Consider the following 15,019-nt stretch of genomic DNA (forward strand, 5'->3'; position numbering starts at 1 on the left):
CAGGATTTTCTGAGAGATGGGCTGTGGGCCATGAGGAAAGAAGAGTCAAGAGGAACTCCAAGGACTGAGGCCAGAGCAACTGGATGGACTGTGGCACCATTTCTTGAGATGGTGAGGACAGGGGGATTTGAACTGAAGTTTCTCTGACCCCCAACTCCAGAGCAATGAAGTAAACCTAACGCTTTGGCTTCAAGGCTCTCTGTCTACCTCCTGTAAATCTTATCCATAAACCATCCATCCAACTGTTCATTCATTCATTCATTCATTCATATCATTTAACAAATATTTATTGCTAACTACCATGCAGTAAACCTGGGAGGCCCTGGACACATGAGGATTAATTCGACTCACACCCTGCCCTACAGAAACTTATAATTTGGTAGGCGGTTCAGAGATCAACTTTTCTCACTCATTCATGTATTCAGTCATTTAGTCACTCAACAAACATCCATTAACACTAATTTCTGGCAAGCAAGCATCATGGTGGGCACTGCAAATGATCTTGCCCTTAAGAAAGTCCTAGGGGCGCCTGGGTGGCTCAGTCGTTAAGCGTCTGCCTTCGGCTCAGGTCATGATCCCAGGGTCCTGGGATCGAGCCCCACATCGGGCTCCCTGCTCGGCGGGAAACCTGCTTCTCCCTCTCCCCCTGCTTGTGTTCCCTCTCTCGCTGTGTCTCTCTCTGTCAAATAAATAAATAAAATCTTAAAAAAGAAAAAGAAAAAAAGAAAGTCCTAGTCCAATTGGAAAGCCTGAAATTAGCCATCCTCATTCATTTACTGTAGGATCCCCAAGGATCCCCACCACCCAGCCTGTGCAGGGTCTAGGAGAGGACTGTTGCTGGATGACCCAACAGTGGGCTCTACCGGGCGTATCCAAGCAACACGGCCTCCCTCTGGGTCCCTGGCCCTCCCCCCAGGGTTCCACCTGCTGCCCTTACCATGTGAGCAAAGCCCAGCGGCAGCTGCCAGAGCCCATCACGACACTCCCCAACGGCATGCTCAGGGCTAACCCTGGTGTCGCCCTCCGACAGAAAACCATGAGTCCACTCATTCAAGCAGCCACCCCCGTAACCACCCACCTGGGTACCATCTGACCTTTCTTGACACCCGCAGGTCCCAGAACCCAAGATGTGTCCAATCTGGAGGCTCCTGGTCCTCCTCAGCTTGCTGTCCGTGCCCTCAGCACTGCACAAGCAGCCCTGGCGTGGCCTGGCCAAGGCCCACATGGACAGCAAACCAGCTCTGGCGAGAAGTAAGCTCAGCCCGTGCTCTGCCCACGGTCACAGGGTGGGTGGGGAAGGCATCATCCTGCTGGGTGACCTCGGGTCAGTCACTCCCTCTCTTCCTTTTTCTCTTAGACCTCAAGTACAGAAAACTGAGGTTGAGTTGATCATATGCCAGTTCATAGCACGTCATCATTACGGTGAATCATGGCAAGGCCCTCTTGTGGGTTTTTTTGTTGTTTTCCCCTTTACTGCTTATTCTCACTCCCACCCCCACTTCCTCAGCAGGCCCTGCGGTGTGTTTAACACATGTGTTTATATACCCTCATGTCCTGATATACAGTGTTTTGATTTGCGTAGATGATACTGCCACATGGATCTTGTTGTTTTTTACTGTTTTCATTGGACACTGTGCTGTTGACATCTGTTGCTTCAGGCTGGTACTGAGAAGTCCATGAGATTGGACTCACCACCGCTTGGCCATTTCCCTAGGGACGGACACCTGTGTCGTCTCTAAGTCCCCACTATTAGAAGCTACCCTGAGATGAACATCCTTGCATGTGGCCCTGTAAGGAGCCAGGGAAGAATGTCTCTGGGATAGACCCAGAAGTGAACGGGGTCGCTGGGCCTTAGGGTGGGTACAAATTCAATTTAACTAACGACTGCCAGATTGCTCTCTAGAAGGGCTGTGCTGGTCTATACCCGCTCCAGCGACAAACGAGCACACCTGTCTCCCCACACCTGTTTCCCAACACTGGAGAGGATCCATCTGCCTCAGTCTACTCCAGTGGCCACAGCAAGATACCACAGGCTGGGGGGCTCAAACAACAGACATTTCTTTTCTCACAGTTCTGGAGGCTGGAAGTTCAAAATCAAGACGCCCACAGGGTCGGTTTCTGACGAAACCCCTCTTCTCTCTTCCTTCTGGCTTGTGGGTCTCTGCCCTCTCCCTGTGTCCTCACATGGGCCTTCCTTCTGTGTGTGCACAGAGAGTACACTCTGCTATCTCTCTCTTTTCTTAGAAGGACACCAGTCTTATCGGATTAGGGCCCCAACCTTATGACCACATTTAACCCTCTTTACCTCCTTCAAGGCCCTGTCTCCAAATGCAGTCCCACTGGAGACTATATCCAGGCCAAATATATCCAAATATATCAATTTGGGGGCAGGAGGAGGTACACAATTCAGTATGTAACACTATCTTTCTCCTTTTTGCCAGCCTGAAGTACATTTGAGTGCTATCAACTTGTCTCAGCTTGACTTCATCTGATCAGTGGGAAGCTTGGGCATCTCATCCTAGTTTTGTTAGCCATTTGATTTCTTTGAATTCCCTGTCCTTATCTCTTGTCCATGTTTCTCTTTGCCTCCCGGGGATTTTTTTATCCTCTCTGATTTGAGTGTTAATTTATTCTTTTTAAGATTTTTTATTTATTTACTTGACAGAGAGAGAGCACAAGCAGGGGAAGCGGCAGGCAGAGGGAGAGGGAGAAGCAGGCTCTCTGCTGAGCAGGAAGCCCAACGCGGGGCTCAATCCCAGGACCCTGGGATCATGACCTGAGCTGAAGGTAGTTGCTTAACCAACTGAGCCACCCAGGCGCCCCTAGTGTTAATTTATTCTTGATGCTGGTCCTTCATCAGGTCTAACCAGTGCTAACATTTCTCCCAAACTGTCATCAACTTTGTTTGTAGGTCCTTCACCGAACAGGAAGATTTTCAAACTCATCAAAATTTCATCCCATGGTTTGTGTTTGATGAGTCGTAAACCCTTGTCTCTACCCCAGGCATCTTCTACTTTGTTTTCCCTAATAGCTTTATCGTTTTACCCTTCACGTTCAGGATTTTAACCCATCTGGAGGCCACCTTTATGTTGCTTATGCATGTAAGTCACGGCCTCAGCTTCACTTCCGTCTGTGTAAGGAGTCTGTTTTCTCAACCCATCTATGAAAGATCAAGTTCCCAAGCACGTGGATTCCCTTTGGGGCTCTGTATTCTGTGTCTGTGTTTCTACACCACTATTTCTACACCAACAGCAGAATATTTTAAATGCTACATCTTTGTAAAATGCGATTTTATCTGATTTTTCTTCTTGAATTTTATTTAGAATGTGCTGAGTTCTTTAAAAAAAAAAATCACTTGGAAATTTGATTTGGGTTTCATTGAATTTGTTAATTTAGAGAGAACTGACATTTTTGCAATATGAGGTCACCCATTAGAAACTTAGTGTATCTTTCAGTTTTTTCCAGATTTTTGAAATCTTTTTTTATCATTTAAAGAAATCCCCATAGTCCTGGTTTTCTGAATTTTTCTTTTTTTTCTGAATTTTTCTTAATCATAAATCAGTACTGGCTTTTAACAAATGTTTTTCGGCATCTAAAAATTACTCCATTTTTTCCTCTAAACCGTTAATGTGATAAATTGTATTAGCAGATTTTTGTCTGTTGAACCCATCCCAGCATTTCTGGAATAAATATGATATTTTTGTAACTTACTAGAATGATATATCCATATTGCACTATCTTTATAATGATTAGAATGTATTTATAATGTATCATACTAAAATATATTTTATAATGTAATGTATTTTTATAATGTGCTATTGGCTGGCTAGTCAATTTGTTAGGTAATAATTTTATAGGACTTCAGCAGATTTTTCATACATGAAATTGATGTGGACCTTTCCTCCCCTGTACTGTTCCGGAAGCTTGGCAAGTTACACTAGCCTCATAAAATGAATTTGGCATCTTCTTCTTTTTTTATTTTCTTTCACAATTATCTCTTTATATAAAGTTTGGTAAAACTCTTCCCCAAAATCATATAGATCAAAAACTTTTGGGAATGAAATCTTCAATTACTATTTCTATTTCTTAAATCTTTTAGATTATCAATGTTTCCCACTTCCCTCAACACAACTTGGCATTTTATGGTTTGCCACAAAGGTATCCATTCCATCTAGGTTATGAAATACATTCATGTGTATTCGGGGGCCCATGCATCCTCATGGTTACAATGGGTGCAGTTGGAATGCTATTTCATGGGGCTGCCCTGGAGATTCAAATGAGGAAAAACATGTGCCAAGTGCTTTTTCAACTGTGAATATATTTATCACTATAACCACCTCTCATATCAGTTAGGGCACTTAGCTGCACAGAACAGAAAACCCAACTCAATATGGCCTAAATGATGAAAAAAAAACGTTATTTCATATAACCAAAACTCATAGGCAGGACAAACTCCAGGTCTGATTCAATCAGCAACTCAAAGGTGCCATCCAGAGCTGGATTTTATCCTTTTTTTTTTTTTTTTTTTTTTTTTTTAGCTCTGCTATCATCATAGTTTCATCCTCAGGCTGCTAGTTCCCAGTGTGGTAGGAAAATGGTGGCCAGTGACCAACAGAGCGACAGACTGGCTTGCTCCCTCCCAGGAGGAGACAAATAAAGAAACTTCCCCTCAAACATGAAACATAAGATCTTCCGTTTAGTCTGATAAGGCCAACTTGGGTCACATGCCCACTTCAAACCTGAAAGAGTCACTGGGCAATGATGGCTCAGATAATCAAAGGCCTCATCTGGACCAGGAATTGGAGAAGGAGGCTGAATCAAAACAGGGTTCAGATGGGGATGACAGGACAGATGGATGGGAGGATGGATAGACAGATGAACAGACGGGTGGATATTTGGACAGATGGAAGATGGATGGGAGGGTGGATGGATGGATAGACAGATGAGTGGATACTGGACAGAGGACAGATGGATGGATCAGTAGGTGAATGGGTAGATGGATGTATGGATGGATGGGTGCGTGGATAAATGGATATTGGGCTGGCAACTACTAGCGTCTACTGCTCACAATTATCCAAGTGTTGTTATCATTAACCAAGAACTACTAAGAGTTCTAGGCATACCTGTAGTATCACTCTATCTTTGAAACTATTTGGTCAATGTATGTCTCTCTTACTAGACAGAAAACTGGTTTGTGTCTTTGGCCACAAGGCCTGATACCCAATAGATGCTCAGTAATATTCTTTTTTGGATAAACGATATTTAACCAAATATCTTTGGATAACTTACCTCAATATTCCTCACAAGAATCCTGTGAGATGGGCATTATTATTGTTCCCATTATACAGATGAGAAAATCAAGACCCAGGAAGGTGGTAGCATTTCAACCCAGATCTAGGACTCCAGACACACTTTCTTATTGGCAGGCAACAGAAACATGGGATACTGAAAGGGGGTCTGGGAGCTGGAGGGAGGGGAGTGAGGAGGAACCATGGTTTCTGCTGCCCTGCAGTGTAGGTTCTGATCGCAGGGAGGGTCAAGTCAGGGAAATAAATGTGTCCTGTGGTATGCTCAGACATTCATCAGAGCTGGGTCCAATCCTAGCGCCCAGACAGGCAGGATTTCAGCATGCCCAGCACTTGAAAATCCCTTTCCTTTTTGGAATTCATTCTTTTCTGCTGGTAGCTCCACTTAGTCCTACAGCTTATTCTGGGCACAGTGTGGGAAAAATTATATTCATGCTCTTCTTAGTTGTTCTCTTCAAGCAACATTTATTGGGATGTACATGCCGTACGTTAGGTTCTGTGGTCCAGACTCAGAGACTGCACCAGGTGGGCTTTCCACTATTAGATCTCATTTGAGCAGCTCTTGCCTGCCAGACCCTCTGCAGGGGTGTCGCCTCAGCCCTGCAAAGCACCATTTCCCAGATGAGGCATGCGGATTTCCGTGTAAAGAGTGGAGTTGGGGGCTGACAAGCACCCATCACTCAGCAAGAAGCAAATGCACCAGCCCACACACAACCTAGGCCTCTTGACTCCAAACCCCCTACCTCGTCCACGACACTGTGCAATGTCATTGGTCCCTTGTCCATTTCCAGTTATTGCCCAGGGCCTCATGAAGCACAACGCAGAGGGCCGAATCCAGAACCTCCGCCTCATGGACAGTCTGAATGCCTCAGGGCAGATGGCCCCAGGGATGGTGGGCTGGCTAATAAGCAGCATGAGCCTCCAGCATCAGCAAGAAAGCAGGTGAGCCCCTGAACCCCATCCCTGGCCCTGGGACTCTCTAGAAAGCTCTGGGTCAGAGGGCAGAGCTCAGGGCATGGAGGCTGTGAAGAGAGAAAGCAGGAAGATTGGAAGGAGGGGATAAAAGGCCCAATACAAGAATGAGTGAGGGCCCAATATGAGGGGTCATTTGGGGAGGCAGCATAACAGGGTAATGAAAGCAAAGCCAGGAATAAAGCTTCTGCATTTAAATCCTGGTTCGGCCACCAACCTTGCTGGAGCACTCCAGCCTCATCTATAACATGGGTACCAGAGCACAGCCTGGCTAAACGTCTGGGGTGCCAAAGGAACCCAGGACTAGAGTCGGACATTTGAACACCACTCTCTTGCCTAATAGCTGTGTGACTCTGGGTAAGGTGTCTGAGGTCTCTGAGCTTCAGCCTTAAGCCCTCATCAGTGAAATGGGCAGAATAATTGTCCCTGCCTCAGGGACTTGGGAGCTTTCTCTGTCGCACATAGTGGAGGCCTAGGCACTGGGTGCTCCGATTAACCCAGCAGAGCTGGCCCAGGGCTGCTCACCTACAGTCCCACTCCTTCCTCTGGAGGGCCGGGCCTCCTCAGCTCCCAGGCTCCCCGCTGCTCCAGGTCAGCACCCCAGCTCCAGCCTGCCGCGCCCTTGAGCTCCCTTCTCTCTCATTCCGCCCCTAGCTCTCGCCATTCTAATGAGCGCTGGTACTTGCCAGCAGGGTTTCCCTGGACGTGTGCAGCCACAATCACCTCCCTCCTTCCACTCCCTTAATAGTTGTTATAAGTATTCGTTGCGCACCTGCTGTGTACCAGGATCTGGGCTGGGTACTTGGAATACAGCTATGAACGGGACATATGGTCGCTGCCTTTTTGGATCTTACATCCAAGTTAGTTAAGTCACAAAAGTAAATCACTAATTTCACATAGAGGGATACGTTATAAAGACAACTTTAGCAAGGTAAGGGGTGAGAGTGAGGGGCTGATCGGGAAGAGCTTTCTAAAGAGATAATCCATAGGAAGAATGAAGAGAAGGAAGCAAACCACGTGAAGGACATAGAAGGGCAGTAAGTGCAAAGGCCCTGAAGTAGGAAAGAGACTGGTGTGTCTGAGAAAGAGAAAAAGTCCTCTGTGGCTGGGTGAGCAAGGGTGTGGCTGTGGAGGCAGGTGAGGCCAGACCCTGCAGGTCTTAGGGGCCATGGTATGGAGTTTGGATTTTATTCCAAGAGCAGTGAGAAACCCAGGGAGAGTGTTAAGTAATAGGGCTGCCTATTGGCTGCCTCATGGAGAATAGTTTGTAGAGAGGCCAAGTTCATGGCAAGGAGCCCAGAGAGAAACTAGAGCATCTCCAGGCAAGAAGTGAAAGTGACCTGGTCCAGGTGAAAGGGACAGAAGGAGTCGGAAGTTGCCAAATTCCGGGTATATTTTGTAAGCAGAGCCAGCATGATTCACTGATGGGTTGAATGTGAAGGTGAGGGATGGAGAGAAGGCCAAGGCTCCCGGGCTTGGGCCTGGGCACCTGGGCAGGTTATGGGGCCCTGTGCTAGGAGGCAGTGGCTGGGTCTGAGAACAGCCCTAGTCAGGGTCTGCAGCTGGCTATGGGTTGAACACGTTCATTGTGTGGAGCTGTGAAGGGCCCTCTGGGACAACTTGCAGCCCCGGGCTCCTGCAGGTGGCTCTTGCCCTCTGAGCATCTTTAAAAGGATCTGACTCCAAACCTAACTGCCAAGCCCTTTTCATAAACAGCATGCCAGTCTTTTTTGTCAGCCTGAGGTCTTGACGTCTGAGCTCCCTCACACTTGAATGGCCTCTGCTCTTTCCTTCTGTAGCGCCAACATCACCAACATTCAGTTAGACTACGGTGGGATCCGGACGTCTTTCCATAAGGAGTGGTTCTCAGCAAACATCTTACTTGAATTTGACATTGACTTGAGACTGTAAGTCATACAGCAGCAGGGTCAGTGGGGGTGCTGTTCCTCCTCAGTGGGAATCCGGGAGTTGCGGGGAGGGGGGAGTTTGGCAACCTGGGGAACCTAGATCTTTCTCACTCCAACCTGGTTCAAATCCTGGTTTCTGAACTCACTTGCTGTGTGACCTTGGGCAGGTCACTTCACATCTGTGAGCCCCAGTTTCTTCAGTTGAAATGTGGGTGGCAATCCCTGGTCATTTGCTCATTTAAACCTATGTGAGTTCATTACACTGATTTAAAAAAGAGAGACAGAAACACTTTAATTATATCATCACCTTCCCTCCATCTGTTCAGACTATCCTTTACCATCAGCTGCCCCCAACAAAAGGGAGACCACAGCTAAATGGTACAGATTTTTTAAATAAGATGAACTCTCCACTTCTAAATATCGAAAGGCCCCTAAGCTGGTCTATCTAAAGGATTTTCAGAAGTCACTCTGCCTAATAGCATTTTCTCCTTGGTCACTGGCTGGCTGCAGGAGTCAGCAGGCAGGGCTGGTTTGTTGAAAGAGTCACTCTTCCCTTTGTGTTGGCTGTTTCCACCTCCTTCTGTCTCCTGCCCTTTCCCTCCTCCTCCTCTCTCTCTCGTCCCCAGGCCTTTCAATAACAAGATTATAAAGACACATGCATGCATGAACCTCGCTGTGGAGTTCTGGCTGGAGAAAGACGAGTTTGGCCGGAGGCATCTGGTGATAGGCAGTTGCTCTGTGGAGCCAAGCAGCATCTACACGACAGTGCTAACCGAGTAAGGTCCCAGCAGCCCTCCCCTGGGCTGAGCCCCTTCCTGCCTAGCCTTAGCTGTGGTCACACATCTCCACCACTTCCTGGATGAGCCCAACACAGATCTCACCCTTTCCCCATGATCTACTTCTCTTCCTGAGTCGGCATCCCAGTGATAGCCCAGCCACCCTCCCAGGAGCCAGACTCTTCCTCTTCCCCCCGCCTTGCAGCCCACCTTCACTGGTTCCCATCAATGACCTACTGGCAGCCCCTGCTTGCCTCCTCTTTCTCCATCTCCACAGCTACTACCCTGGCTCCTAGACCTCTTCCTGGACCACTGCAGGAGCCAAGCTGGCTTTCTCAGACTCAGACCTCACCTCCTTCACTCCATTCTCCCCCTGCAGCAGAATTAACTTTCTAGCGCAGAAATGTGGTCATGTTCCCTAGCTCCTGCTCCAAACGCTCCAATGGTTCTCCAAAGCCCTCTGAATGAAGAGCAAACTCCTGGATGTCAGTCAGGACCCCACTTGTCCTCTCACCTGTCCCACTCTGTAGCTCTTCGCCCTCTTGTGCCGCTGAAGGACCTACCCCTCCATCAACACACCATGTATTTTCATGCCACCGTGCCTTTGCACATGCTGATCCTTTTGCCTGGAATGCCCTTCCCTTCTTCTCTAGAACTCCTCCTCATCACTCATTCATTCAACAAATATTGTTTGAGAACCTACTATGAGCCAGACATGGCACGCTTGATGCTAGGGATACAGTCGTGCACAAGACAGAAAAAAAATAGCTATTTATAAGGTGCGTTTATTAATAGAGAATAATAGATTTATATACCAGCTGACCAAATCTATCAACTCAGCAGACTATGAGTCTCCTGAGGGTAAGATTTGGGTGTGATTTCTCCCTGTAATTCCAGAATGCTGAAAGCAGCTAGGTCTTCAGTGGCTATCCATTCATTTACTCATCAGATGTTCACTAAATGCCTAAATCATGCCAGGCATTCATGGCTAGGACAGTGCAGGGGAAGGACTGAACTCTGGAGCTCTAATGACCTGGTTCTAATCTATTCAGCACTTCCTGGCTGTGGGACCTAAGTCACATCACCTCTCTGAAGTTGCCCCTTCGACTACTGCCGACAGCAGTGCCTTTTATATAGCGCTGGCTGAGGATTAAATGACTGTGTAAGGTGTCCTCAATGCCCAGCACCTGGCATTGGTACTGCATGGATTTATCTGTTCTGTACATCTACTTCTCTTTCTAGAGATATCTCACCAAAGATGAAACATTTTCTCCGTAACTTCAGGGGGAACCTGGCAAAAGTTATCCCACACCTAGTGGAAAGTCAGGTAAGTTTGAGAAAAATATTGTCCCCTAGGGTATCTTTTGAGTCTGAGGGTCAGGACATATATACTGGCAATTCAGAAAAGAGTTTCCAATCTTGGGCTTCAGGACCTGAAAAATTTCCATTAAAAATTTCAGTTTTGTCATCTACTAGCTGTGTGTCCTTGGCAAGTGACTCAGCCTCCCTGTGCCTCAGTGTCCCCATCTGTAGCATGGGAATCACCACAACCCCTATCTCACAGAGTCATCATGAGGATTCCGGCAGACATGAAAGTGCTGTGCATGGCATCCTGTTCGCGCTCAATACAAGGGAGCCGCTCTTGCTATGACTCTAGTTTTCTCTTCCTTAGTCCCTGGCCTGACCCTTCTCTCTGTGCTGGTGGCCCAGGTGTGTCCTCTGATCGGTGAAATCCTCAGACAGCTGGACGTGAAACTGCTGAAGAGCCTCATGGGTGAGTGTCTGCATCCAGCTAGGGAGGAGGACTCAGGATTGGCAAATGGAAGCGGTGCCCCAGTGGAGCTCCCAGTGAGGCCTACTGAGGGGCGTCTGCATGTGCTCTGAGAACACTTAGAGGGGACCATATGATGATGACCATTCCTGTCCCCTGAGAGAGCTAGGACAGCAGAGGGCACCCCTACCAAGCAGGCTGTGCCCCGCGAAGTCACCCAAACCCCCAGATTACCAGATTACCACTCAGTCCTTTAGGGAGCACTGCCTCCGCCCCAAACCTGAGACCACCCACCATTTGCAGATAGATACAGTCCCCACCTTCACGGAGCTCACAGTCTAGTAAAAGGAAGAAGGATATAACTACTGGGGCGCCTGAGTGGCTCAGCCGTTAAGCGTCTGCCTTCGGCTCAGGTCATGATCCTGGGGTCCTGGGATCGAGCCCCGCATCGGACTCCCTGCTCTGCAGGAAGCCTGCTTCTCCCTCTCCCACTCCCCTTGCTTGTGTTTCCTCTCTCGCTGTTTCTCTCTCTGTCAAATAGATAAATAAAATCTTTAAAAAAAAAAAAAAAAAAAAAAGGAAGAAGGATATAACTACTTATCATTTGGAAAGAATTTTAATGCAAGTGCCTCAGGCACTGGCCCTTGGCTGGCATGGATGGATGAGAGTCCCCTGCAGGGGCTGGGCGGGCCGTCACCCTGGTGACTGATCCTGCCTCTTCTCCTTACAGAACAGGCTTCTGCTCATAAACTCAACCAACTATGAGTCCAGCCAACCCTCCGCGTACCAGACTTGAGCATCCTCCGGCTACCTACTGATCCAGAAGGAGATTTCACACCTTGGGACCTTAAGTCTTCCTTAGAGTAGGGTTTCCACTGCCCCCAAAAACCTTTACCATAGACCCTGTGGAGTCTTTCCTGTTCCATAATAAACTCTAACTCTGAAGGGTACAGAGGCCCCCCTTCCTGGGCCCTGAGGTTAGGGTTCCAGAAGTCAGACTTGATGAAGGTCCATGCTAAGACTAAATATGCCTGGGTTTGCTCATCAGCCTAGAAATACCAGAGAAAACACTGTGTTTTCCTGTAATTTGCAGCCAGAAGCCCATCTCGAGATTTGCTCATCAATGCGGGGAAGGCCCTGTTGAGATTTCCCATTCCCTCATTCATTCGGCCCGTATTTGTTGAGTACCTACTATGTGCCAAGTGCTTTGCCAGGCTCCAAAGGAGTGCAGGGAAAGGATGACAGAGTCGAAAAGCATAAATGTTGGCACTGAACAGATCTGAGTTCAAATTCGAGTCAGCCCAATGAGAAGTCGCAGGCGGGTATGAACCATGTACCTCAGAGTGGCTGCGGACCCCCTGGCCCCCATGGGCCCCCATGGGGCTGGCACAGAGTGTGAGCTCAGCAAATGCCTGTTGTTAAGTGGTGGATGAATCTGGTTTGAGGACTCACTGGCTGTGTTGGGGACAAGGCACTTTACCTTCAAGTCTCCATCACCTGCAAAGTGGGGATAGAGGCCTTCCAGGATGTGGAGCAACAGGAGGCTTGACACGGCTGGTGGGAGGCAAGGTGCGCCACCGCTTTACAAGTCTGGGTGGCGGCATCTACGAAAGTGCCACATAGGCCTGGCCTGTGCCCTAGCAGCGCCATTCCCCAGCAGGCGCCCCACAGAAGCACGTGCCCGTGGACACCGGGAGATGTGGACGAGACTGCTCATAGCAGCAGTGGTCCTAAGAGTCCCTGAGTAAAGACCCTAAATGCCCATCAAAAAAGTGGGTAAGGGGCGCCTGGGTGGCTCGGTCGTTAAGCATCAGCCTTCGGCTCAGGTCATGATCCCGGGGTCCTGGGATCGAGTCCCGCATCGGGCTCCCTGCTCGGCGGGAAGCCTGCTTCTCCCTCTCCCACTCCCCCTGCTTGTGTTCCCCCTCTCGCTGTGTCTCTCTCTGTCAAATAAATAAAGAAAATCTTAAAAAAAAAAAAAAAAGAGTGGGTAAATACCGTGGGACAGTCACCCAGGGGAATGCTCTACGGTCATGAAAATGACCTACGACAACACATGACCACGTGGGTGCATCTCAGGCACATAACAAAGCCAGGCATGGAAGAGCACACGCTGCATCTCCCATTTATATGAAGCTCAAAAACAGCAAAAGGAATCCATGCTGTCAGACATGAAGACCGTGGGTAGCCTTGAGGAGAGCGTTAGTGACTGGGAGGGGCTCCGGGCAGGCTTCTGGTTCTTGATCTGGATGCTGGGTGTGGGGAGGGTGTTTAATTTGTGAAAATTCACTGAGCTGTTCACTTATGTGCATTTTTCTTACATATGTTAGACTTTAGCACACATTTTTTAAATAAAAAATATTTACCACAGGGCGCCTGGGTGGCTCAGTTGGTTAAGCGACTGCCTTCGGCTCAGGTCATGATCCTGGAATCCCTGGATCGAGTCCCGCATCGGGCTCCCTGCTCGGCGAGGAGCCTGCTTCTCCCTCTGACCCTCCCCCCTCTCATGTGCTCTCTCTCTCTCATTCTCTCTGTCTCAAATAAATAAATAAAATCTTTAAAAAAAAAAAATATTTACCACAGGATGCCTGGGCGGCTCAGTCAGTGAAGCGTCTGTCTTCAGCTCAGGTCATGATCCCAGGGTCCTGGGATCGAGCCCTGCATCTGGTTCTCTGCTCAGCAGGGAGCCTGCTTCTCCCTCTGCCTGCCACTCCCCCTGCTTGTGCTCTCTCTCTCTCTCTGACAAATAAATAAATAGAATCTTTTATTTTTTTATTTTTTAAAGATTTATTTCTTTTTATTTATTTGACAGAGACAGCGAGAGAGGGAACACAAGCAGGCAGAGTGGGAGAGGGAGAAGCAGGCTTCCCGCTGAGCAGGGAGCCCGATGTGGGCCTCGATCCCAGGACCCTGGGATATGACCTGAGCCGAAGGCAGACGCTTAACGACTGAGCCACCCAGGCGCCCAGTAAATAGAATCTTTAAAAAAAATATATTTACCATGCAGGATGTTTGTAGGAGTATGTGAAAAAATATTTGCAATATGTTTAGCATGCACTAGGTCCATGGGAAATGCTTATGAAAAGTCATTTAAATCATTGTTACTTATCTGATTAATGATTAATATTGATTCCCACCCTCTTCCCAAAGAGAGGCAAAGCATACTGAGAAATCAAGGGGAAATAACACATACATATTAATCGTAGTAGCACACACATATTAAGCACTTGGCATGTGCCAAGCTTGGTGCTCAGAGCTTCTATTCAGCATCTCATCAAATCCTCACAGCAAATCCATGCAGGAGGACCCCGAGGCTCAGAGAGAGAAAGCCCCTAGCCCAACATCACACAGCAAGGAAATGATCAAGCCAACTGCGCTCAGGCAGCCAGACTCTAGAGCCCAGGCTTGGCCCCTGTGGATCCGCCCTCTGGTCCTCCCTCCCTTCCTCCTAACCCCCCGCCCCCCCCCCACACACACTGAGGGGAAACCGGTGACAGAGGCCATCGGCTGGATTGACAAGTGCAAACAAGGAAGTGTCAACAGCTCAGAGATGAGAATAGGGCGAGAGAGCCTCCTGTCTCCTTCTTTCAATTCAGACCGCCTAATCCGAAATGCTTCATTGGGGATTTGCAACCCTAAACGCCCATGTTCTCACACACAGGATTCCCCTTGACAGCCTTGAGTGTGTGTGGGGGGGGCGGGGGGGTGGTTCTAGCTCATGATTCTAAGAGCAAACATAGGAGGGCTGGGCCCCATCCTCCAGTGAGGTTGCCTGGGCCCTTGCTGAAGGCAGCTTTTGTCTGCCTTCCTCCTGACCCTTCGGAGGGTGACTCAGGGGCCTCCTTCCTCAAGGGGACTCCTTGGGTTTCTCAGAATTCTATTTTTGTTTTGAGGTTCATAGAGCCGCAGACTCATCATGTTTTCTCCCAGCAGAGCTTGTTACACAATGGGCTTCTATTATGATACCAGAGCTGGGGTCTGGGGGGGATTTAAGCAGAAATTCAGCCCCAAGTGCCCAAAAGCTTGCTCCAGGCCCCACCTGTCCGTGCCTTTTAACTTCCATGCCCTTCCTTTAGGGAGTTCTGATTCTGCACCAGGCACTGGGCTGCAAGCTACATTTGTTTCCAGCTTAGCCCTCTCCACAGCCCCCGGGGTGGGTGCCATTAGCCCCACGCTGTAGGCAAGGGAATCGAGGCTGCAAGAGGGAAAAGCATCTTGCTGAGGTCTCAGCAGAGCCGGGCTTGGGACTCAGGGCAATCTGACGTCACAGTGGTGGGAAGGCTCCAG

The 15,019-nt window shown here is 48.5% G+C and overlaps 1 protein-coding gene across 2 annotated transcripts; it reads left to right on the top strand.

The window, feature by feature from the left end:
- The first annotated feature begins 1,127 nt into the window (after positions 1 to 1,127).
- Positions 1,128 to 11,681, top strand: BPIFA3 (BPI fold containing family A member 3). 2 transcript variants are annotated; one of them, XM_021689217.1, is made up of 7 exons: positions 1,128 to 1,251; positions 6,098 to 6,248; positions 8,078 to 8,185; positions 8,812 to 8,961; positions 10,204 to 10,288; positions 10,672 to 10,735; positions 11,463 to 11,681. In XM_021689217.1, exons 1-7 carry the CDS (start codon positions 1,128 to 1,130, stop codon positions 11,495 to 11,497), a joined length of 717 nt encoding a protein of 238 aa, XP_021544892.1. In that variant the 3' UTR covers positions 11,498 to 11,681. The 2 variants fall into 2 exon arrangements, with proteins under 2 accessions (XP_021544892.1, XP_021544893.1); XM_021689218.1 differs by lacking the exon at positions 8,078 to 8,185 and having other exon boundaries at positions 11,463 to 11,497.
- The last annotated feature ends 3,338 nt before the right edge of the window (positions 11,682 to 15,019 follow it).

The sequence above is a fragment of the Neomonachus schauinslandi genome, chromosome 10 (genome assembly GCF_002201575.2).
Source record: "Neomonachus schauinslandi chromosome 10, ASM220157v2, whole genome shotgun sequence".
Taxonomy (NCBI): Eukaryota; Metazoa; Chordata; class Mammalia; order Carnivora; family Phocidae; genus Neomonachus; species Neomonachus schauinslandi.

Coding starts and splice junctions, on each gene's coding strand:
- BPIFA3 (XM_021689217.1), top strand. CDS start 1,128: ATGTGTCCAATCTGGAGGCTCCTGGTCCTCCTCAGCTTGCTGTCCGTG. Junction 6,249..8,077: donor CAGCATCAGCAAGAAAGCAG/GTGAGCCCCTGA, acceptor TTCCTTCTGTAG/CGCCAACATCACCAACATTC. Junction 10,736..11,462: donor ACTGCTGAAGAGCCTCATGG/GTGAGTGTCTGC, acceptor TTCTCCTTACAG/AACAGGCTTCTGCTCATAAA.